Source organism: Podarcis melisellensis (genome assembly GCF_964234715.1).
Source record: "Podarcis melisellensis genome assembly, chromosome: 8".
Lineage (NCBI taxonomy): Eukaryota > Metazoa > Chordata > Lepidosauria > Squamata > Lacertidae > Podarcis > Podarcis melisellensis.
The window spans coordinates 4,445,719-4,469,524 of NC_138540.1; the positions used below are offsets into that span (position 1 = coordinate 4,445,719).

The 23,806-nt window shown below is 43.2% G+C and overlaps 1 protein-coding gene across 2 annotated transcripts in view; it reads left to right on the plus strand.

The window, feature by feature from the left end:
• Positions 1 to 23,559, plus strand: part of LOC309375552 (tetraspanin-15-like) — an 85,796-nt gene extending 62,237 nt beyond the window's left edge. For both annotated transcript variants that reach the window (XM_081921371.1, XM_081921372.1), the window contains 3 exons: positions 9,442 to 9,495; positions 10,599 to 10,715; positions 23,030 to 23,559. In XM_081921371.1, the coding sequence (XP_081777497.1) occupies positions 9,442 to 9,495; positions 10,599 to 10,715; positions 23,030 to 23,260 (402 nt within the window). In that variant the 3' untranslated portion in view covers positions 23,261 to 23,559. The remainder of the gene's footprint in view (positions 1 to 9,441; positions 9,496 to 10,598; positions 10,716 to 23,029) is intronic.
• The last annotated feature ends 247 nt before the right edge of the window (positions 23,560 to 23,806 follow it).

The window sequence follows — 23,806 nt, forward strand, 5'->3', positions numbered from 1 at the left end:
TTTTACTATGTTTTTATATATGCTGTAAGCTGCCCAGAGTGGCTGGGTCAGCCCAGTCAGATGGATGGGGTACAAATAATAATAACAACTGATGATGGTGTCATCTTGAGATCCTTGAAGAAAAAGGTGGGGTGTATATGCAAGAATAAATATAAAAAATGAATAAAATAGAGCAAGCGCTTTGCATGCAGAAGGTATTGGATTCAATCCCTGGCATCTCGAGGTAGGGCTGGGAAAAGATTTTTGGGTCTGAAATCCTGGGAAACTATTGCCAGTCAGTGTTGACAATACTACAATATTGTGCTAGATGGGAAATTGCAAAAGTCTGGCTCAGCTGCCCCCTCCTGGAACACCAAGCTCAGGACTGATGGCCAAGCTTCACGGCATCCATAAAAGAAATGGGGCAATCAAAATAGCATGCTCCATTGACACTGTGAACTAAATTCTGCATGCGATGCTATCTCCCTTGAAACAGAAGCAATTAATTCACATCCCAAAGATAATTTGTGTGACCGTTCTCAGAACATGACCAGCTGTTTTTACTGGTGACTTTTCAAAGCCAGGGGCTTGTCAGAGCAGGAGAGGACTTACCTTTTACACTGCATCCTGCCCTTGGCCTTTACTGCAAAGGTGAGTGAACTAATTTCCACACTGAGATGCCCACTAGATGTGCCAGAAAGAACTGAACTAGCTTTTTCATGATGACAAGCATTGCATCCCACCAGGGTCATCTTTTACTTGTCTTTATCACCAGGGGCAGAGCTTCTGCCTCCTCATTCTTGGAAACTTGCAAGATGGCAAGTGCAATGAGTGCTTATTTTTATTTGATTCAAAAAATAGCACTTAAACTGAATCACATTAGTTTAAATGGCTTGTGAACTGGGCTGGAAATTGATTTCTGAAGCTACATTCTTCACCTGGCCTGGGTGGTTTTCTTTCCAATGCTTCCAGATAAATATAGCCATTTCAAAAAAGAAAAACAGAATCCTAGAACTAGAGCTGGGAGGGACCCCGAGAGATTCTAGTCCAAGCCCCTGCAATGCAGGATTCAGTACCATCGTTACTAACTGCCTCTGGTGTTCTCTGTGTTTTGTGCAGTCATTTAGTCTATCCCAATATTGGAAGGGGGCAGAATATGGAGGACAACTCAGCTTCACAGTCTTTGCCCCCCCCCCCATTCTACTCTAAGCTCTCATCCATCTGGTGTAACAGCCCTGGGCTACTTTAGGGAGGCTGGCATTACCCACACCCTCTCAAATCCAGAGACACAGTCTTGCATAATGGTTAGGGTGTTGGACCGTGATCTGAGAGACCAGGGTTTGAATCCCCACTTAGCAATGGCACTCGCTGGGTGACCTTGGGCCAGTCAGTGTGATCTCTTAGCCTAACCTAACTCACAGAACAGTTGTGAGGGTGAAATGGGGAGGAGGAGGACTGCATGCTCCACAGTGAGCAACTTGGAAGGTAAAGGTGGTATATAAATCTAATAAAGAAATAAAACAAACACCAGCCCTGGTCTCTGAAATAGGGGTATGGTAATTATTACCTAGAGGGACGCAGGTGGCGCTGTGGGTTAAAGCCTCAGCGCCTAGGACTTGCCGATCGAAAGGTCGGCGGTTCGAATCCCTGCGGCGGGGTGCGCTCCCGCTGCTCAGTCCCAGCGCCTGCCAACCTAGCAATTCGAAAGCACCTCCGGGTGCAAGTAGATAAATAGGGACCGCTTACCAGCGGGAAGGTAAACGGCGTTTCCGTGTGCGGCTCTGGCTCGCCAGATGCAGCTTTGTCATGCTGGCCACGTGACCCGGAAGTGTCTCCGGACAGCGCTGGCCCCTGGCCTCTTAAGTGAGATGGGCGCACAACCCCAGAGTCTGTCAAGACTGGCCCGTACGGGCAGGGGTACCTTTACCTTACCTTAATTATTACCTATATCTGCAATGGCACAGGTAGAACAAATTTCAGGAAGCTTCCAAACTAAGAAAGGCGAGGTCACATTTTTTAGCTGAAACATGACTTCATCTATAGAGTTCATAAGCGCCAGTCTTTGCTGCTACTTTTCTTGTTCCTGGGATGTCCCACTAATCCATAGTCACAGTGCACTAAAATCCTGGGACACCTGAATTGTTTTCTGTGCAACAACATGGATCCCTTCTCCACCAAGGAAGAGCAAGTGAGGAGAATAATGCCAGCATGATTTGCTTCAGTTTTCCACTTCTAGAAGCGCCTTGCTCCTGCTGGATTGTTTACGGCGGCTCGATCCCATTCTCTTGCCTCAGAAGTATTCACAAAACAGCTGGGATTTCTCTTGGGTGCATGTGTGTGTGTGTCTGTGAGCCACCATCTACTTTGCAGCCAGAAGGTACCCAAATTCCTCTTTGCAGAGGGCGGGGGAGAGAGAGTTTAAGCATTCCGTGTTGGCACAGAGCGTGCTCCTCCATCAACGGACTGCCTGCCCTAGTTCTCTCTCCCTGAAATGATGTTCAGCCTGTGTTTGGCATGCAAGTAAATGTTGCTTACATGGCGGAAGGCTCCCCACCCCCTCCGCTCCAAACCATCCTCGAGTATTTCTTAATGGAGGTGCTAGAACTCAAGTCCTTCTAACTCCTTTGCATGCAGATCAATGTGCATAAAAGATCAGAGGTGTGCATGAATAAATAATCACCCAAAAGAATCAGGAGACGATTATGATATCTGGTTTTAGTCAGGTGAGGAAGTATGATATATTTTGAGCACATTCAATAGTCATTTCCTAGGAACAGAAATGTATTCACGAGATCTGGGATGGATTACGTTCAAAGCCATTGGTCACATGGGAAATATATAATCTGGAGAACCTCAACTAATTGGGGTTTTTTAAATGAATAATTTGTCCACAAGTCTTAGGTATCCAATACAATCAGTTTGACAATCCAGTATTCTTTCTACCAACCCCCAACCCCTGAAATGAAATATGCCTTTCTCCAAGGCTAGCTGTCTGGAATCACACACTTGGAAAATCAGTGAATAAAAATATTCTGCCTGCCACCTTGCTGCCAGTTTCTGAGTTTTTCAGCTGTGCCCATTGATGTTCTGAATGGCAGCAGAGTACCACTGAGGGAATTTGTAACCGTGTTAGTTCTGCTCAGTCTTATTTTCTGGAGTGTTCTTCTCTAAGCACTTAGGAATGGAGAATTATTGATAAAGGACTTCATTGCTTAATGTGACTCTCACACCTAAAGGCATCATTCTAACAATGGTGATAAGAGGCAATATCTTTTTGGAGGAAATAGAACACCTGAGACCAGTAGTGCATCCAGACATTTTTTCCGTCTGTCTTCTGAGATCTCCAACAAATTGATGGGCTTGCAATAACAGCTGGCTGGGAAGTGTGTTGTCTCTAGATCAGACCCCTACAGCAGAACTAGCCCTTAACACAATAGTCCAGGGTAGAAAAGACAAAATGACAGTGCAAATGTGTCTTGTACAAAAATGTTCAGAAAAATGAGCTGTTCAACATTGACCTCCTGAACACCAAGTTATGGGGTCAAATGAGGCTTTGGGGGTTAATTTGTTATGCCTGCATGTTATGCCTCGTTTGTTTTTTGAAATATAGATACTTGGGTAATATCAAATGAGAAACTCTAACCTTGGTTTATATATATTTTTATAATAATATTTTGGTTTTATTTCATAATACTGATGACTGGTGCTTTAATGTATTTTTAATCTTTTGTTGGAAGCCGCCCAGAGTGGCTGGGGAAACCCAGCCAGATGGGCAGGGTATAAATTATTATTATTATTATTATTATTGTTATTGTTATTGTTATTGTTATTGTTATTGTTATTGTTATTATTATACCAAGGTGCTAATTTTGGAATATGAATACAGCTATTTGGGGGGGGGTAATAAAATCCAAAAGTACACTTCTGGTTAATTTGGTTTTTGTTGTTCCATTTTAAAATGGGTGTGCAAATAATTCAGTTATTAATTGAAGTGTATCGTATACAAGAATGGACCTCCAGAACGAATTAAGTTTGTAACTAGAGGTACCACTGCACCAATTTACTGCTTTGCAAGTGGTACCATTAAGAAGCAGGTACAGTATCAGGAATTGCTGACTGTTGCCCCATGTGGTGATATATGCAACTGCAGCTGCTCAGTGAAGAGTCTCCCCAACTTCGGACTGGCTTCCACCTCCGTTGGTGACCAGTGGATCCCCTGGATAGGAAAGAGGCTAAGAGAAAGAGAAAGATGTCCTTTACAGTGCTGAATTTTGCAAATTCTGCATTCCAGGGCAGAAAAACACACTAAAGGTCTTAAACTATATTTACACACAGCAGTAGCAAATGAAACTCTATTCACCAAAGCAGTTATCTGTTCATCTCCGGAATATGACTGACCTCTAAAAAGGAAACCTGAACTCTACTCAGTGTTTCAGGAGGGCCCTTTGTAGATAGAATAAATTATCACTTTGGGGAGAATCTTGGGAGTCCAGCACAGGCTTTCATGAGGAACATGAGATGAACAGCTAGGCCTTAGCATAAGGATGTGGTATGAAGAAGGTTCTATGGTTGACCTAGTCATTGACAGTGCCTAAGTGAGTCCATGCAAAATCTTAGTGGCCTCCCCTACTGTCATGACTCAGTCAAGCAGCTCCAGCTTAAAAAAACCCAGTGCTGAGCTTGAAGAACTTCTGGAACAATGTATATTTACCGGCTCTGTGCTTCTGTCTGCTTTTGAATCTCTTGCCTGTGTGAAAAATGACCACGGAACTGCCCTGACTTTGCCTCTCACCTGACTCTTTGTTGTGTGCTCCACTTGCTTGGACTCTGATCTTGGGCCAGCCCTGCTTTGGGTGTGGTGTGGCTGCTGGCAAACCCCCTTGTAGATGAAATCGCCTCCACAAGGGAACTGCAGGTTGAGACAAAGATGGACATGGACAAAGATCTATCATCTACACAGACCATCCTTGCAATGCTAAAACCAGAACAACGTTGTAACTTGAGTGAGAGTAAGTGCTGGGTGGCATGCGTGTGAATATAGCCAGGATACTGATTCATGAATACTGAGGAACATGACTGGGAAATTAGCCTATATTTGTGTCTTTTTAAAGAAGAATAGAGCTGTGACTCTGGGATCAGAGAAAGCAGTGAAAATTGATGGCAAGGAAGTACATGTTGTCCAAGATCTGTTCCAGCACTTGGCAGTGATCACCAGCAATGAATGCCCACACAAGAAATCAAATAAATTGTGGTGTATGAGTTAGTTGCCTAGCTTTGTTCCAGTCCAAGTGTTTTACCAGGTGAGCAAAGCATCATTAGAAGATGCAATTAAGAAGATTACTGATCCAACAGCCATTAAGCACAGTCTGCATTCATGCACATACATGACTGATGGTGGTTGGCTTCTGCAAAAGAAAACATGATATGCAAATTTGGTATACAACTCCTTATGTGATGCATATACAAGCAGTTTGATTTGGTTTTGGTTTTCAGAGGCTATAACTCTGGCTCGCCTAAAGGTTTGGAACTATTGAATTTTCTGGAGCAATGAGATTCATTAAGAAAAAGGACATGCTCATTTGCAATCCAAAGAACAAAGAAGCATCATTTCTGCTGTTAGAATGGAACTAATCTTAGTTTCCTATGCATCTGGTGTCCAAGGAAATGATATCTGGTGATATGCATCATGAGGGAACAGTACAGGCTTGCTGGTCTCCCTATTGCTACCTGGCAGTGCTAAGGCCCAAGGACTCTATTGTTCAAATCAGAGCTTTTTTCAGCTGGAACTAGCCAGAACTCAGTTCTAGCACCTTTCAGATGGACACCATTGCCATTCTAAGAGAATGAGGAAGGTGTTCATTGTGAGTTCCAGCACTTCTTTTTCTAGAAAAATAGGACTGGTTAAAAGTCTGGCAGAAAGACCATTTGGTCCATTCATGCTATTCTGAGCTGGGTTGAGGTGTGACATCTGGTTTCTATAGAATTGAAAAGCAAGTTTGATTGTCACTCCATCTTGACAATACTTAAAATAATGGAGTTGGAAGGTCTGTCATCTGCCATGAAACCAGAAAAGCCTGGGGCCGGGTGTATTGTTGGAGAAGTATATGTGCTGGTCATGTCAGACAAGAAACCAGCTCCTTAGAGCACTTTCTGAACAATTCATTGCATGCACTGCAACATATTTGAGAGTGGAGTGTGGAGGCCGAAGGAGACAGCAAGTCACCATGTTGACATAAGAGACCTAGGGAGGAGACCACATTGATTATATATTTCTCTCTGTGTAAAATACCGGTAATTAAACAGCTTGATTAGTTTTGCACTATGTGCCTGAGGGTGTGGAAAATGCAGCAGGGAGCATGGAGGGCCACCCCTATAGTGGCTATAAGCATCTGGATGTGGTGGCCTGTGCCACCTTCCAGTCCCTTGCTCAACCACAGTGTTCTAAGCAGTCACACCAACCTACCCTCAGGTCTTAAGGTGCTATGTAATTATTGTTTTGTATTTATATCCCACATTTCCTCCAAGGAACATAGAGTGGAGTGTATGGTTCTCCTCCCCCTCCATTTTATCCTCACAACATCCCTGCAAGGTATGTTAGACTGGCCAAGTAGGAATTTGACCCCTGGGCCCCCAGGTCCTGGCCCAACACTCTACCCACTACACCACACTTGGTGCTGGTCAGTATATATCAAGGCATCAGTTTTCAGGACCTACCACTAGTCGGGGGGACACCTCAGTTGCCAGATGTTGGCAGGGTGTGTGGAGAACAGCAAGATGTTAGAGAGGAGAGCTGCATATGGCCTGTTTTGGAGGCCCTGCCTTGTGCCTGTCACCAAGGTTCAGTTGCCTGTCTGCTCAGCTTTTGTACATTGAATGGGGGTGGAGAATTTTGTCCTTTGCCTCAGAAATCAAGTCATCCACAATTTGATCACGAGTGAGGGAGTCTGAGCTGGTCTGCATTAACTCTGGAGGGTGAAGAACCCAGAGTTGTTTTCTCACAGGGTATCTCATATGGCACCGACGTAGTCTCGGGGGTTGCAGAGGAGAGGCCATTGTGGTTTGTAGGGTTTCAGTCTGCTTCTCCAAGCTTCCCACCAGACGAGTCATTGGTTTTGAGTGCCTCCCTCACCATCTTGCCACAAGGGCAACGTCATGACAGCACAGCCAGCTGTGTGGGACACCATACTCCTTAAACAGCTCTTAAACCCAAAATCAGCCTTTCTCAACCTGTGGGGTCCCCAGATGTTGTTGAACTACAACTCCCATCATCCCTAGCTAGCAAGGCTAGTGCTCAATGCTTGCTCAGCTCCTCCTTATGCCCCTCTGGCTGCCCCCCATTACTCACTTCTCATCTGTGGCAAATTGTAGCATGAGGAAATTATTTATCTCTCCACACATTTCATAATTGTATAAACCTCCGTTGTGTTGCTGTCTCCCACCTTCTTAGTCAACCAAATGCTACCTTTCATATTTAATATCACCCGTGGCCTGTGGTAAATAAAGCATTTCCATTACTGCAACTGCCAGGGTAACAATTACCCTGAACCAATGCCTGAACTTTCCCCTGCTAGGATACAACCTTAATGGAATTGCTTTCATTTTGGCCTTGGGATCCACACCTCCCTTCTTTGCCTCTAAATTAAATGCCACTGACAAGGGGCAATTGCCTGAAATGTAACCCAGATAGAAATTTGCAGTCACTTCACGTTTATGCATTAGGCCCAAGAGCATTTCAATCATGTTCTATGGTGGTTAGTAAAAAGGGAAAAATCACTTCTAGAATTCTTTGTTCTTCAGAACTCCTCAGTTTTACTATGAGGAGGACTGATATTACTGCTCTGTTTGGCTCTACTACAAATGTGTTTGGCTGACAAAGGAAATCAATGGAAAGGGATTCCTTTGCTTTCTGGAGGCCCATGACTTGCGTGTTCAGTTCCTGGGCCTTGTGTTCCCGCAAGAGTCAAAAGGAATACAGGATTATGCAAAGACGTCACACATCATTATTTATGGAAAACCTTTTCTGTCAGAATGACAATGTCTGAAAATGAAAATTAAGTCTGCCTTGAAGGCATGGAGGAGAAAGAAAATGATCAAAAGATGCAATTTGCATTTCTTTGGGCTGGGATATAAGGAATTAGATGATCAGATGTGTGGCTCATATCCACTAGTAGCTGTGTGTTTAGCATTGTGGGCCCAATTTTATGGCTCTCCTTTTGAGCTGAGGTTCAGCAGGACCCTCCCTACAGAAGTTCTGACACCTACTGAAGACTGTTTTTATTCCAGCAGGCATTTTAAGTGAAGTTGGAATTTGTATTTTTAACTGATCTTTATATTTTTGTATAGTATCTTTGTAACCCACTTAGATACTATTGTAGTTAAGTGGCATATAAATTGTTTAAATAAAAAAGAGATAATCACAACTCACCAGCTACCTAGGTCCACACTACACATTTAAAGGGCTTCCCCCAGAGAATCCTGGGAGCTGTTGTTTATCAAGGATGCAAATAGTTGTTAGGAGACCTCTAATAACAGCTCCTAGCACTCTTAACAAACTACAGCTCCCAGGATTCTATGTTATAATAGTTCAAATTTCTAATGCAGACGGGGCCATAGGACAGCCTTCTCCTTGAATGAATAGGAGGAGTTTGGAGTAGATGGAGTTTGATGATTCTGTGAATGGAGGTGGCATACTGGAAGTGAATAGATCTACCTTAGCAAATGGAGCAAAGGCTGAAAAAAGACACCTTTCCACATGTACTCTTGATGTGCCTTGAGGCTGTCCCCACCCCCCTTCCATCACCCTCATCACTGTTTGGAATTTTGCAAAATGTTTGGCATTATACCTATTTCCCCACCGCTGTGACAACCGGGGGTCAGGGGATTGACGTGCCAGAGGGAAGACCCAAATATACCGTATTTTTTGCTCTATAAGACTCACTTTTTCCCTCCTAAAAAGTAAGGGGAAATGTGTGTGCGTCTTATGGAGGGAATGCAGGCTGTGCAGCTATCCCAGAAGCCAGAACAGCAAGAGGGATCACTGCTTTCGCTGCGCAGCAATCCCTCTTGTTGTTCTGGCTTCTGAGATTCAGAATATTTTTTTCCTTGTTTTCCTCCTCCAAAAACTAGGTGCGTCTTGTGGTCTGGTGCGTCATATAGAGCGAAAAATACAGTATCTAAAGGAGACTTCCAGCCATCTTAAAAGCTGCTGCAAAGTCTGAGATGCTTTCAGTGCAAAGTTCTGACTCTCCAAATGCAAGTGTTCAAAAGGTCAGAGAGTGGCCTCTATTAAACTCCTTTGTGGCTTGGTTTGTCAACAGTTTTTGTGGTCTGGTGAAAAGTCTTAAGAGGAAGAGAGAGAATCCTACCCTCTTTTACCTTTCTTGTGACTTTTAAAAACAACAAATTCCCACCATCCACCTGCACTGTTATTGAGTTTGGATCTTCTTCTTCCTCTCTTAATAGGCCCCAGGAGAAGTCATTAACACACTGTGTGGATACAAGACACTAAATAAAGAGGTAACAAACATTTTTAAGGTACCTGAGGGCTGAGCCAGGCATTAGGTAGCAGACATTTGTGGAGGGAGGAGGTTGTGCTTTGCGGGGCAGACGAGGAGGGAGTAAGGGATACTTAGTAAGGGAAGAGGACATCATGGAGGCTATAAACATATGCATGGAGCAAAGCAGATAAAGAGGCATTTTGTTCCTCCCTTGTGTAATGGTCGGACCAACTGAGTTCCTCACCCAATGAAGCCAAATAGTGAGAGCTTCAGGACAGGAGACAGGCAAGGCTTCCTCACACAGCACATAGTTCAGGTGTGGAATTTGGTTCCACAAGATGGGCAGCTATCTTGGTTGGCATTAAATGCAAGCTAGACAAATTCATGGGGAACAAGGCTACCGACGGCTGAGGGCTACCTCCGGTGGGAGGTCCTGAGTACCAGGTGCCAGGGATCATACGCTGGAACTCGTGTCTTACTTGTATGCTTCCCATTGCGGCATCTGGCTGGCTTCTGGAATAAGAGTGTAAGAAGAGCCGTGGAAAATGTTTGCAGAATACTTAAAAACTCAGTGTAAAAAAGTTAGAACACAAATAGGATTTGAGTAAGAAGAGCAGTGGGAGCGAACTTTTTGTTTTTATTGTGAGATAAGGTGAAGGTATAGAGTAACTATAATATGCAGCCTAAATTGAAATTTTTAGGGAACCATGGAGGGAGGGAGGGGAAGTCGTAGGTAGAATGATTGATTGCTAAATTTGAAATGTTGTTGGATTGTTTAAAAATTATAATAAAATAAAATGTCACAAGAGCCCTGCTGGATCAGGCCAAAGTCCCTTCTGGTCCAGCCTCCTCTTCTCATGGTGACCAACCAGGTGCCCCCAGGGGAAGCCCACAAACAGGAACGGAGCTCAACCGCAGCTCTCTCTCATCCTGCAATTCCCAGCAACTGGGATTCCAAGGCACGCTGTTTTTGACTCGCTATGTTGGAATCAAATCTTATAATTCCAATTGGTTTTTGGTAGACCCATGAGATCCCTGTTAGTCTCATGTAATTACAAGGAGAGCTGAGGGACTTACTCAGACTCAAAATATTGCCTTTAATGTGATTTGTTCTCTTTGTAGCGCCTGGAGCTGGTGGCCACTATTCACGTACGCGGCTGCATCCATGCGGTCGGCTTGTGGCTTAAAGACAATTTTGAAGCCACTTTTGGAATTGTTTGCTCTCTACTGTTTCCACAGGTATGTAAACAATGTGTTGCTCCTGGGTGGCTATTCAGAGGTGTGTGTTTTTCCCCAAAACAGAGGTGAAGACATTACTTATTTACTATATATCACCATGAAACTACATTCCAAATACTTTTTTTAGAGACAGAATTCTGCATTAATTAAGCCAGAAGGTTGGGGTATTGATAAAGTTATTATTATTATTATTATTATTATTATTATTATTATTATTATTATTATTATTATTAAATGCAGGGCAACTACTTCTGATTTGATTTTATTTTTTAAAAAATATTATAGCTATATCTAATCTCTCAGCCCCTCACCAAATTATTCAGTATGGTTATTTGCATTAACTGACAGCCCCTGGTTTCTTCCTCTGGAATTCTGATCCTTACCTCGTTTTTTCAGAGACTCCAGATAGCAACATGGAAAAATTGCCAGAGTTTCCTTCCATGTTTTTTCAACTTGATTTGTGGCACTGAAAATGGGTTGCAATAAACCCCAATTACACTCCAATCTATCCAGAGTGGGTAGGCAAAGCACAGCTGAAGTTTTGCAGGTCTCCTGTACCTTTAATCAAAAGCTTCCTGCCGTTGCTTTCTGTTTCATTGCTCATGTACCTCAAGTTTCCTAGATTCTAACCTTCATATCCAGTAAAACCTCTTTTAAATGCATATTCAGATACATAGATCAGTGCAGATAATTTATCATACTTCCGGTTCATATATCATAAAATTATTCAGTCATGTACCCAAAAATGCTCTTGTTACTGTTTAACAGCCACTTATGGCATGGCTGTTACAAATGGAGAATTAATCATATTTCATTAGCTTTCAGTTGTGTTTCCAATCTGTTACACATATCAGAAAACCGCTCTGTCTCTTCATCTCTAGGAAACTAACACAAGGGAAGTCATAATATTGCTTTATTCTGCCTTGGGAAATCCTGTATGTGGTTGGAGCCCTACAGCCTTTTTTAATATGTCCACAGACTCCTTCCAGTCAGCTAGTGCCATGACCTTTGTATCCAACAGGGACTGGGACACGAGAGTCAGAGGCTGCAGGCTCTTCACACTGATGAAGAAAGATGATGTTGGTGACAAGCACGCACATCATGTGTGTCGTTAACTACCCTAAAGAGCCAGTTGTGGCATAGTCGTTAGAGTGTCAGAATAGAACCTGGGAGACCAGGGTTCAAATCCCTGCTCAGCCATGAAGCTCACCGGATGACCTCGTGCTAGCCACTGTCTCTCAGCCTGACCTACCTCACAGGGTTGTTATGAGGATAAAATTGAAAGGGGGGAAGTGTGTGCACCATCTTGAGCTCCTTGAAGGGAAAAGTGGGGTATAAGTGTGATGAATAAATATTAAGCCAGTTGAGCAGAGGTTTGTATTGTGTTTCGGAGGGTTGCAAATACTCCACAAGTTTGTTGAGCAGCTTTCTCCAACCTCTTCAGTTGTCTTGGATGGCAACCCTCTTTTTTTAAAAAAATAATTTTTATTCATTTTCCAAACAAATTTTATACAATCAACAAATTATTTTGCACTCATTCTTCAATTTTTGACTTCCCTCAGTTTCTCTGTCAATCTTTCGTAAAATTTCTATTTATTGACGCATTTCTAAACATGATATTGCCTTTCCCAACTCCTTTTCCTCTTACTCTCTTTTTTGCAGTATTTCTTACTATCTCACAGAGTCTCTTCAAAACCAACAAGCGTTGTCTGTACATCACATATATTTTTCAGATATTCTGTAAATTTTCCCCAGTCCTCGATAAACTTTTGGTCTTTATGATATCGAATCTTCCCAGTCAATTTGTCCAATTCTGCATATTCAGTCAATTTCCTTCTCCATTCTTCCACTGTTGGAATTTCTTCCTGTTTCCATCTTTGGGCCAGAAGTTTACAGTCTCTCTTATTAATTTCGTTTCCTACCATTCCTAATAGAAAGGCCTCTGGTTTTTTAACGAATGTATATTTCAACATCTTTTTCAATTCATTGTATATCATTTCCCAGAAGTCTTTCACCCTTTTACACTCCCACCACATATGATAGAAAGTATCTTCTTTTTCTTTACATTTTCCAACACTTATTGCATGTTTTATACATTTTGGCCAGTTTAACTGGCGTTATATACCATCTGTAGAACATTTTCATTACATTTTCTTGGATGGCAACTCTCATCACACCATGCTGAGCAGATCTGATGGGAGATGCAGCCTAATCTGGAGGGCACCATCTTGTGGAGGGCTGTTTTTGAGCATCTACAGTTGTGAATTCATTGGATGCCAGCCTTGTCTTCAGGTAGTCTGGTTGGAGACTTAGGCTGAATAGCCAGAGTCAACCTCATGCTAACAGAGCCAAAAGCGGGTTCATGTTCTAGCAGGAGAGAAGATTCAGAAGCTCACATCAGGGATGCACAGTCCAAGCCAGGCAGCGATCAGGATCCAAGGCAGATCGTTGGATCAGAGGGGAGTGGAAGCTTAGGCTGTTTCCACATGCGAAAGTTGAAGAGCAAGCAAGGGGAGTGGTCTCCATTTATACACCGCTTGATGACTAAAAACAACCACAAAGCTGTTGACAAAAAACGACAAAACAATAAAATTATCAATAAGAAAAATTAACAACAATAATTTAAAATTTTCAAAAAGTTAAAATTACTGACTAACACTCGCATGAACTTTCTAAGCTTCTGGGTAGGCTTGTCTAAGCAAAAATATATTTGGCAGTACAGTGAAGTGCCTGGCTGACATAATCAGGAAGGGAGTTCTTACAACTTGACACCAGAAACAGAGCCATTTCTGCTGATCAAAGCAGTGAATGGGTGCATCTGAAGTAAGGTGATCTTGCAGGTAAACTGGTCCCAAGTTGTTAAAGGCTTTATACTAATAGTAACGACCTGAACCTGACCCAGTAGCAAATCAGAAACCAGCCGAGATTTCTGAGCACAGTTCTTCTATGCTGACAAGTCATCACTACTGTCAGTAGTAGTAGTAATAATAATAATAATAATAATAATAATAATAATAATAATAATAATAATAATTTATTGTTTATACTCTGCCCATCTGGCTGGGTTTCCCCAGCCACTCTGGGCGGCTTCCTATTAAACATTAAACATTAACCTATTAAACATTAAAAGCTTCCCTAAACAGGGCTGCAATCATGCTGCAGCATTTTGCACTAACTGCAACTTCCGAACTAAGCACAAGGGAAGCCCCACAGAGTGCATTGCAGTAATTCAAGCTTGAAGTAACCAGTGAACTACTGTGCCCAGGCTTTCCCAGTCCAGGAATGGCCATAGCTCTCAAACCAGTTGCAGCTGGTAAAAGGCACAGCTGGGTGCACCAGGATTGGTGCTTGCAAGTTGGCTAAGGGTGCTGAGGGAATCCAGGGCTCCAGCCTAGCTGGGGAACTCCAAGCACTGAGCAGTTTGGGAACAAAGCCATGGACTGCACTGGCATTGAGCTCTGGTTTGAAATGGAAGCCATAATGCTAGCTGGCATTTTTCTGGAAGCTAATCAGTGAGGCCACTCCCTGGCCACATTGGATAGCACAACCTAGTTGGTGGAGTGCAGGGCAGTACCACACAAGCCCCTTCATTACTACTTTTTGAATTATTTCTATCCCACTCTTCAGCCAGAAAGAGTCTCCAGGACAGGGTACATATATGCCAGTGCTGGACAGTCCCTGCTCGGACTTCCACGAAAGGAGAAAGGACTGCGAGAGCAGAGGGGAAAAGAAAACCCAGGCACTGATTCATAGTGACAGAATTCTTTCAAAGACCAGCTGGAGCAGAACGGTTTCAATGAGAGGAGAAGTTGGGGGTCTTTTGGCCCCTGCAGGGCTGCCCTCTCCCTTTGCAATGGCTGCTGTGATCAAGCAGGGGAATGCCATCCTCCTTCCATTCACTGCTTCTGTTCCCTTTAACATAAGCAGGTGAAATGTCTCTCTTCCTCGAAGCACACAAAGTCCTCTCCAGCCATAGCAACCCCCAACCCCCCAGCTGATTAACATCCATTTATAATCCTCAAAGAAGACTTTCTGAAAATCAGGGAAGGTTGCTAAGTGACAGGGAGGCACTTAGCATATCATTTACAAAAACAAAGTGTTTTAAAAGAAGGAAATGAATGCTCTTTAGCACCCCATAAAACAGAAAACTGTCCATTGCTTCAATAAACACATTATTCACACTAAGCAAAAAAATTGTTAGTGATGGTTTTGCCAAGATAAACAAATTGAGCTCTCTTCTTTCAAATGTCAATATAGTTTTGTTAAGTAGATGATTCAGATGCAGTAATAATAACCTTCATTGCATTAGCCAGAATCTGCATGGCTTTAGAGAAAAGCATATTCTGGATGCTTTATTAATATTATAGGACAGTAAAAACAATTTCTGGCCTTTTGGTCTTCACACATCACAAGACTCAGTGCACTTTGACTGTATAAATGTTAACAAAACAAAAAAATGAAGAAAATGTTTTAAAAACTCCAGTCATCAATATCCATCCCTAAAATTAGAGGAAGTGAAGGAGAGTGTTCATCTTGCTGGGTAACATTCATGCAAACTAGGCAGACTGGGTAGCAGGTTGTTGTTGTTGTTGTTGTTTAGTCGTTTAGTCATGTCCGACTCTTTGTGACCCCCTGGACCAGAGCACGCCAGGCACTCCTGTCTTCCACTGCCTCCCGCAGTTTGGTTAAGCTCATGCTGGTAGCTTTGAGAACACTGTCCAACCATCTCGTCCTCTGTCGTCCCCTTCTCCTTGTGCCCTCCATCTTTCCCGACATCAGGGTCTTTTCCAGGGAGTCTTCTCTTCTCGTGAGGTAGAGCCTCAGCCTCTGTCCTTCCAGTGAGCACTCAGGGCTGATTTCCCTAAGAATGGAGAGGTTTGATCTTCTTGCATTTCATGGGACTCTCAAGAGTCTCCTCCAGGTTAGGGAGGTGAAAACCAGGGGGACAGTGTCTGTTCCCCACAGCAGTCCGTTGAATTGCCAGTGTTGCTCTGCTGGTTACTCTCAAACTGATACCATCCATTATGCTGGCATCCTTCCTAATTTTTTGCAAGGGAGATGGTTCTCTTTTGGTAAGAATCCACAGCTACAACCCAGTATTTGGGCCTTATGGTGTTCCCTGGAGCTTCCCCATCGTGGGGGACAGTGTAGGGAAGAGAAGAGAAACAGCTTGCCTACGAGTTGCCTATGAGATTAGGCCCACCAAACAGCCTTTATTCTCACCATTGTCACCAGTGTTTGACCTGAGACAGCAAGGCAATAATGGCTTCCTTTGATAGAAGGGATACAACAGGATAGAAGTTTATAAAATGGTGTCTGGCATGGAGAAAGTAGACAGATAAAAGTTATTTCTCCCTCTCATAACACTTGAACTCATGGACATCCAGTGTAGCTGAATGTTGGAAGATTTAGGACAATTGGAAGATTCGGGACGTCTAAAAAAAGGACTTCTTCACGCAGCACATAGTCAAACTATGAAACTTGCTCCCCAAGGACACAGGGATGGCCACCAACTTGGATTGCTTTAAAAGAGGATGGGATAAATTCAGCCACAATGGCTCTGCTCTGCCTTCACAGTTGGAGGCAGCAATTAAGCCAAATGCCGGTTGCTGGAAACCGCAGGAGGGGAGAGTGGTCTTCTGCTCATGTTCTGCTCCCTGGTCTTCCACAGGCATCTGGTTGGCCCCTGTGAGAACAGGGTGCTGGACTAGATGGGCCCTTGGCCTGATCCTGCAGGCTCTTATGTCCTTATAGCTATGTCCTGCAATACACAAGTACTACTGCAGTTGTCTCACACACATACTTGTAATGTAAAACCAGATGCCATTTTTTTGACTTGAACTGTCACAGAGAATTCAGTGACTATCATAAGAGTGCATCCCAGCTTTTCCCAGGTGTAAATTGATTTGTCAATGAAAACATTCACCTGTTAATTCATAGTTAAGTGGATATGGCTGTCAGCAGCTAATTGTTCAGCCCATCTCCTGACTTCTGTATGTTCCCTTGCAATTAACAGAGACAGTATTGTCTAATTGATAGAGCACTTCATATAAACTCTTCTCTTCACCCATTTCAGTTTACAAGGCTGTTTACCAGATCGATTAGCACTAAAGAAAGTCATTAGTATTGTTTATACACAACAAAGCCAACACGAAACAGAAATTGTTCAGCTTAACTTAATAAATATTATTCTTGTCAGTTCTCTTCATATTGACACTAATCGCCATTGGTATAAATCTAATTTTCAAGAAAGTGACAGTTCAGAAGCTCTGAAGAAACAGCAGTGGTAGAAATCAAATGTAGCTAAATTGAGCCATGAGAGTCAATGGCATTAATCTGCCAACAGGCTGTTGCTTGAAAATATCCCACCAGCCCAGGGCCAGATTAAGATTTAAGAAGAGCCTGAGTAGGGAAACTGCATTTTCTCGCTGTTCATGGAGAGCACATAACATGCCTCAAGCAGAAACTACAATTTTGCATGCACCTATTTAGACCACACTGTGGGTGTTTCTCCTCTGCTGTGACATCTCCACGTAGATGGGTAGTCACATTATAGACACCGTTGTGTTTTCTAGCCAAATGCTAATTTCTAGCTGTACTTACAGCACCTGGAGCAAATTAGCAGTCGGTGTGTGTCCATCAGTCACAGCTTCATTCAATTTAATTCAAATTATTTTATTCAATCTGAAGTTAGGCAACTCAAACCCTTGAGAATTGCTATGCTAAAAAAAACCAACACTGTTACAGGCAGATAACAGTGGGTTTAGCTAATGGGGCCTCCCGCTATCGCCACGTGATTTCTGTTCTCATCCTGAAGCAAAGTTCTTAACCCGAGGTACTATTTCTGGGTTAGCGGAGTCTATAACCTGAAGTGTCTATAACCCAAGGTACCACTGTACTTCTGAGCTAGCAAATTGAGCTTGTATGCATTGCACAAATCTATCTTCACCGGTGACCATCCTGTCTGGGAGCGGTCTATGGTATTAATCTGAAAACTGACTGTTGCGTGAAAGCATCTCACCAAGCCAGGGCCAAATTGAGAAATAAGAACTTAAGAAGGGCCTCCTGGATCAGGCCAGTGGCCCACCTAGCCCAACATCCTGTTCTCAAGAGTAGCCAATGAGAAACCTGCAAGCAGGATTGGAAGAGCACTCTCTCTTTCCCCACCTGCGGTTTCAATCAACTGATATTCAGAAGCATTGCTGCCTCCAGCTATGAAGGCAGAGCATAGCCATCATTGCTATTAGCCATGGAGAGCATTCTCTCCTCCTCCGTGAATTTGCCTAATCATCTTTTAAAGACATCGAGGTTGGTGGCCATCACTGCCCTCTGTGGGAGCAAGTTCCATCATTTAGCTATGCACTTCATGAAGACTTTGTTTTATCTGCCCTGAATCTCTATAAAGATATTTAGAGGTCCTAAGGACAGAAAAGATTGTGGTGCCCCACCCCTGTATGTAATTCAAGATAAAACCAATAGTAAACCATTTTTGAAATGAAAAGTTTACATGTGTGCTGAAATGTGCATTCATGTATGTCATGTGCAACACATGGCAGGATCCATTTTTCTTGCATTATTTTGTTAATGTCTCCCTGGTTTAGGTGGATATTAGTAATAAAAAGAGGACCAAAAATGTGGGAGGAGTGTGGAGTATAAGGAAATCAGAGTTCTGATTTTCCCCATGGTGATTACTTCATACTTAGCCACTTTATTTGTAATATGTCAAATTCTTTCAAAATTTTCTCATTGTTTTGCTTTGCTGGATCCCTAAGGATATGCGTGATCTGCCTGTTGGGTAATTCAGCACAGCACCAAACTTACTGATTCCAAAGACCTACCACACCAGAAATAATTTCTTAAGAGAACAGCAGGTATGCAAATAGACGTGCTAGCAATACAATGTCATCATCTATGACTGCAAAATTATGTTGCAAGTAGAGGTTTTCATGCAGATGCTTGTTTCTTTATATCCCATCTTTCAAAACAAAGATCCTGCCAAGGCAACATACACAGAGTACAACCAACCATAATATCCAGATTGCTGGTGCTACCCACGGAGGTTTAGAGTTGGAATAGCTTATAAGTATAGCAGTATTTTATAAGAATGAGAGGCTGCAGGGATTGGTTTTAGTTTGGGGTGTGTTTATTATGGCAGCAGTGCAACTTAGTGCAATTTTCAAAGGTTTTTAAGGCAAAAAGAAAACCAGGCAGGGTGATTTTCCAGGGACAATTACCAGAAAACCCCAACTACCCTTTGTAAGTAGAAATAGTTGGTGCCTTTTATGTGAACCTCACTAGGTTGAAAAGCTGAATGAAGTTGAGCCAAACAACTTCACCATAGCTGCTCTTCATCACAGCTGGTGGTATCAAAAAAACGTCATTACCTGGAGATACAGGAGACTTTTAAGAGACTTGAGGGCAGTATGATAGACTGATGCGAACACTTACTGATTTTTTTCCCTGGCTAAGATTGTCCAATCAAAGGGGCACTGCAGATTTTTAAAGCACACACATGCAAACATGCACACAACCTCTCTGATCTCAGAACCATAAAATTATGAGCTAAAATGTTATGGGCTAAAATTATGAGCACACATATAATGGGTGGCAGTGGCACTTAAACAATAAATCTGGGGGAGGGAGAAGAGACGTGTCTGTTGTAGGCCATAGTTTCATTGAATTTGGTTCAAGCTGTTTTCCTGCAAATAAGCTGTCATTGGAGTGATCAAGGAGTTAATGCAAATCAAGCAACTTCTCTGATTTTTCCTGAATGCCTGCTGTTCCTAGTGCACACAGGATGGTGCTGATTAATGCTCTTACAATCATTATTTATCATCAGCATCTGTTTCCTAGCTAATAGCTTCTACCTGATTATTTTTTGAAGAACAGAACACATTCTCTGTTATAGTATATTGCTTACAATTGCTGCATTGGGACCGTTATCAAGGGAGATATCAGGTGGAAAGTTATAAATAAGCCCACTTTGCGAATGAAGAAGTAGCACTTGTCACTAATGAATACATTTTCCTGCTCACAATATACAATATTGAGCTCTCTCTTGATCTGAAATAACAAAGGCCCAGTTTATAGCTTTTTAGGGTGATCTGGCAGTTGCTGGAATCTCAGGCTCTGTCAGCGCTTCTCCAGACGGTTGTCTACGTTATGAATAGCAGCCCACATAATAGGAACCTACCTGTTTTCAGGAGTCTGCATCCTCCTATTATGCTTGGAACACAGGAACACGAGAAGAGACTGGCTGACGGAGCTGGGCAAAGGTCCATTTCACACAGCATCCTGTACTCACATGCCCATGGGAAACCCACCGGCAAGACCTGCCTGCAACCGTGCTTTCCCCACTTGTGATCCCTAGAAACAGATACTTTCTTTGATGACGTAATGCCTCCAGCAGTAGAACTGGAGCATAGCTATCATGGCTAGTAGTTGCTAGCAAACTTATTCTCCATGATTCAGGTAGGTAGCCATGTTGGTTTGTCATAGTAATACAGTGGTCCCTTTACCTTTTTATACATGCATAACATGAGGGGTAAGCCCCGCCCTGCGTAATCAGTCACATGATGCAGTGCATGCACACCATTTGAATGGCAATGCCCATCAACTTGGGGGGGGAGTGACCCCCTCAAATATTTTATTTGGGGAGAGCAAAGACTCCTCGGCCTCTAGGAGTTGGCTCCTATGCATAGCATTGCACTATTACTCATTTAGTTTTACCTAATTTTAATACTGTATTTTTAAATTGTTGTAACTCAACCTGGGATCAAGGGTGGGCAGGATTATACCTTGTGTAGTTATTACAGTTATTCTGACAGTGTACTGGAGTAGAGGGATGGGAAACCTTCTTGGCCCCATGCACCAGATATTTAATTACCTGCCCCCTGCACCTAGGCCAACTTTGACAGGCGGGCAAGATTTGAGAGGTGGGCGAGTCCACCTACCTGTCAAAGTTGGCTAGCGGGGGTGAAGGGAGCTAGTGACCAAGCAGGATTGAACTCCTCGTCGATCAGCGGATGGGTGGGTGGGATCAGTCCAGCCAGATGCACACAGCCAAACCAAGCAGATTTGAACAGCTTTCTGCAGGAACAGACTGCATGCACTAGTTCCCCACAGGATTGACTCTGTGCACATCTGAAGCAAGTAGAACTTGTGCTCTCCCTGCTCATTAGCTGGTGGGAAGCGAGGGTGTTGAATTCTGCTGAGTGCAAGGATCCACTGTGCCCGCAGAACTGTCCATCAACGTGATGTCAGCAGTCCATTCATGTGATGTCATAGAAATAAATCCCAGTGAAGCAAGTAGTTGCATTCGCATGTACAGTCATACCTCGGGATAAATGTGCTTCAAGTTAAGTATTTTCAGGTTGCGCTCTACAGAGACCCAGAAGTAACGGAGCACGTTACTTCCGGGTTTCGCTGCGCGCGCATATGCGAAAACGGTCAAAATGACATCACGCGGAAACGGCGATGTGTGGATGCGGGTTGCGTTCACTTCAGGGTGCGAACGGGGCTCCGGAACGGACCCTGTTCGCATCCCGAGGTACCACTGTAATAGTAAACCATGGTTAAATACTACGTCCGTTGGCTGTTACAAACCCAAGCAAGTCTTGAGCTTCTATGCCCCTAGTCCTTGGGGAAAGTGTTCAACAGAAGTTAGTTTTGCTTTCATGGAACTGGGCTTGTTACTTCATACAAACCAGAGATTGTCATTTATTACAAGCTGCAGTTAGTTGAACAAGCCAGCTTCATAATCCAATGGTTTAAAGTTGACTTGTGAGCCAGAATCCCACCCACCAGGCTCATTCCAGCTTGTGCTAGTTGCTAAACCCCTAGTTTTACATTAAATGCATTGGGACCTACTGCTGAGTAAATATAAGCAGGCTTGTGCTGCCCAGCCTTCATGGTGCTGCTTTTGGACCTCTCACTGCTCAGGGAGCTGGGATGTGTGCACTACCACGTCAGACGGACGGTTAACAGACTGAATCATAAACTGGGCTGTTCTTGGCAGAGGCAATAAAGGGAGTTCTTTTTCAATCTAATATTATATATCGGGCTTCTGTAAGTTTTAGAATGATTAAGCAATATGAGCAATCTTTTTGAAAATGAGCTTCCACTGCACAGGATCCTTATTTAAATAAAATAAACCCAATACCCCCCCAAAAAATACATTATGAAAACCTACATTCCCACACATACATCACAACTAATAAAACTACACATCTATAAAACATGGTATTAAGGGATCTACAAGCTAGTATAAACAAAACTGATCTCTGGAGAATTTGTGAACGAAATGAAGATCCACAATTCTCCCACAAAGGTATCTTCATGCTTTGTTCTTCTTGCCATTCTTAATTTGAGAGTCGTTTTTTTCTGTAAGGGCAACACACCACACTCCCTTGTACCAGGCATTCATGTTTGTACTTTTAAAGTCCTTAGCTGTTTCTCCTCATCTTGGTTGCCCTCCTCTGCTTGTCAACATCCTTCTTAGATTGTGGTGCCCAGAATTGTACACAGAATTCCAGGTGTGGTCTGACCAAGGCAGAATAGAGTGGGACTATGACTTCCCTTGGGACACGGGTGGCGCTGTGGTCTAAACCACTGAGCCTAGGGCTTGCTGATCGGAAGATCAGCAGTTTGAATGCCCGCGACGGGGTGAGCTCCCATTGCTCGGTCTCTGCTCCTACCAACCTAGCAGTTCGAAAGCACATCAAAGTGCAAGTAGATAAATAGGTACTGCTCCGGCAGGAAAGTAAACGGTGTTTCTGTGCGCTGCTCTGGTTTCACGAGAAGCAGCGTAGTCATGCTGGTCATGTGACCCGGAAAACCTGTCTGTGGACAAACGTTGGCTCCCTCAGCCAATAAAGCAAGATGAGTGCCACAACCCCAGAGTTGTTCGCGACTAGACTTAACTGTCAGGGGCCCTTTACCTTTACCTTTATGACTTCCCTTGACCTGGAAACTTGACTTCTGCTGATGCAGCCTTAGAATTGCATTAGCTTTTTTGCAAGGACCGACTAAAGGTACCTCTGCTGCTAATAAGGTTAGCTTCCAAGAGTGCCCAAATGGACCCATTGCCTTTTGCACGTTGGCTGCTGTGCTGGACCATGGAAGGTAAACACAGCTGTTCTTACTTGCTGTGAACTTTCCCTGCAGGTTCTTCTATCAAAGCAGCTTTGCTTGGGTTACGCATACTCACACTGTTGTATTAGGGAAACCCTGGCTGAACACATACATACCCTCTCATAATTGCATTTTAAAGCACACATGTTAACAAGTAATTTTGTCTCCATCTTTTCTTGCAGGCAGTAGGTTTGGTGATGGCCTGGTTATACTGGCAAAAGCTCAACGAGATTCATTACAGGCTGGACACTGTGGATTTCAAGGCACTGGACATGACCGACTTCGACTTTGCCTCTCTGGACCTCACTGGTGCTGGTTGGTGCTGGTGTTTGCCCCGTGAAGGTGGCTACTTGCCAGTCCTTGACAAAGAGGATGACACAGTAAATGATGACATCTTCCAGAGTAAAGTTTGATAGTATTTTGGGACTGTCTGCAAGACCGGCTTTCTGAGAGAGTCTGGTCAAGGCTTAGAGCATCCGTAGATGCAGGGTAGCATTGTGATTTGTTTCATTTAGCAAAGCGAGAAGTAGGTATGACAAAGGGTGCTATGTCTTTAAAATCCCACACAGTCTTCAGAAGGGTGTGGTTGGTTGGTGTTAATGTGGGTTAATTTGGGTTTGGTGAGTGTCCTGAGATAGCATTTTTTATTATTTTATGATTCCACACTTTTTTTGTATGTCTTTTTTGGAAATAAAATATGTTCTTGCCTTTATCCAATATCTTCCACTGAAAGCATCCTGGAATGTAGGAGCAGGTACAACATGAAAGTCGCACATGTTTGCATCCCGTGTAAAATTCCAAAATGCTCCTCTTTTCTCACCCAGATGCATCTGGTCCCCTGAAATCCCCTATATTTATCTGCAGCTCTGACTTCACACCATTTTAAAGGCTACATAAACCCAGTCAACCAGGGATAATGATGGTGTCATAGCTGTATAGTCATCAGATCTGTATTTGTG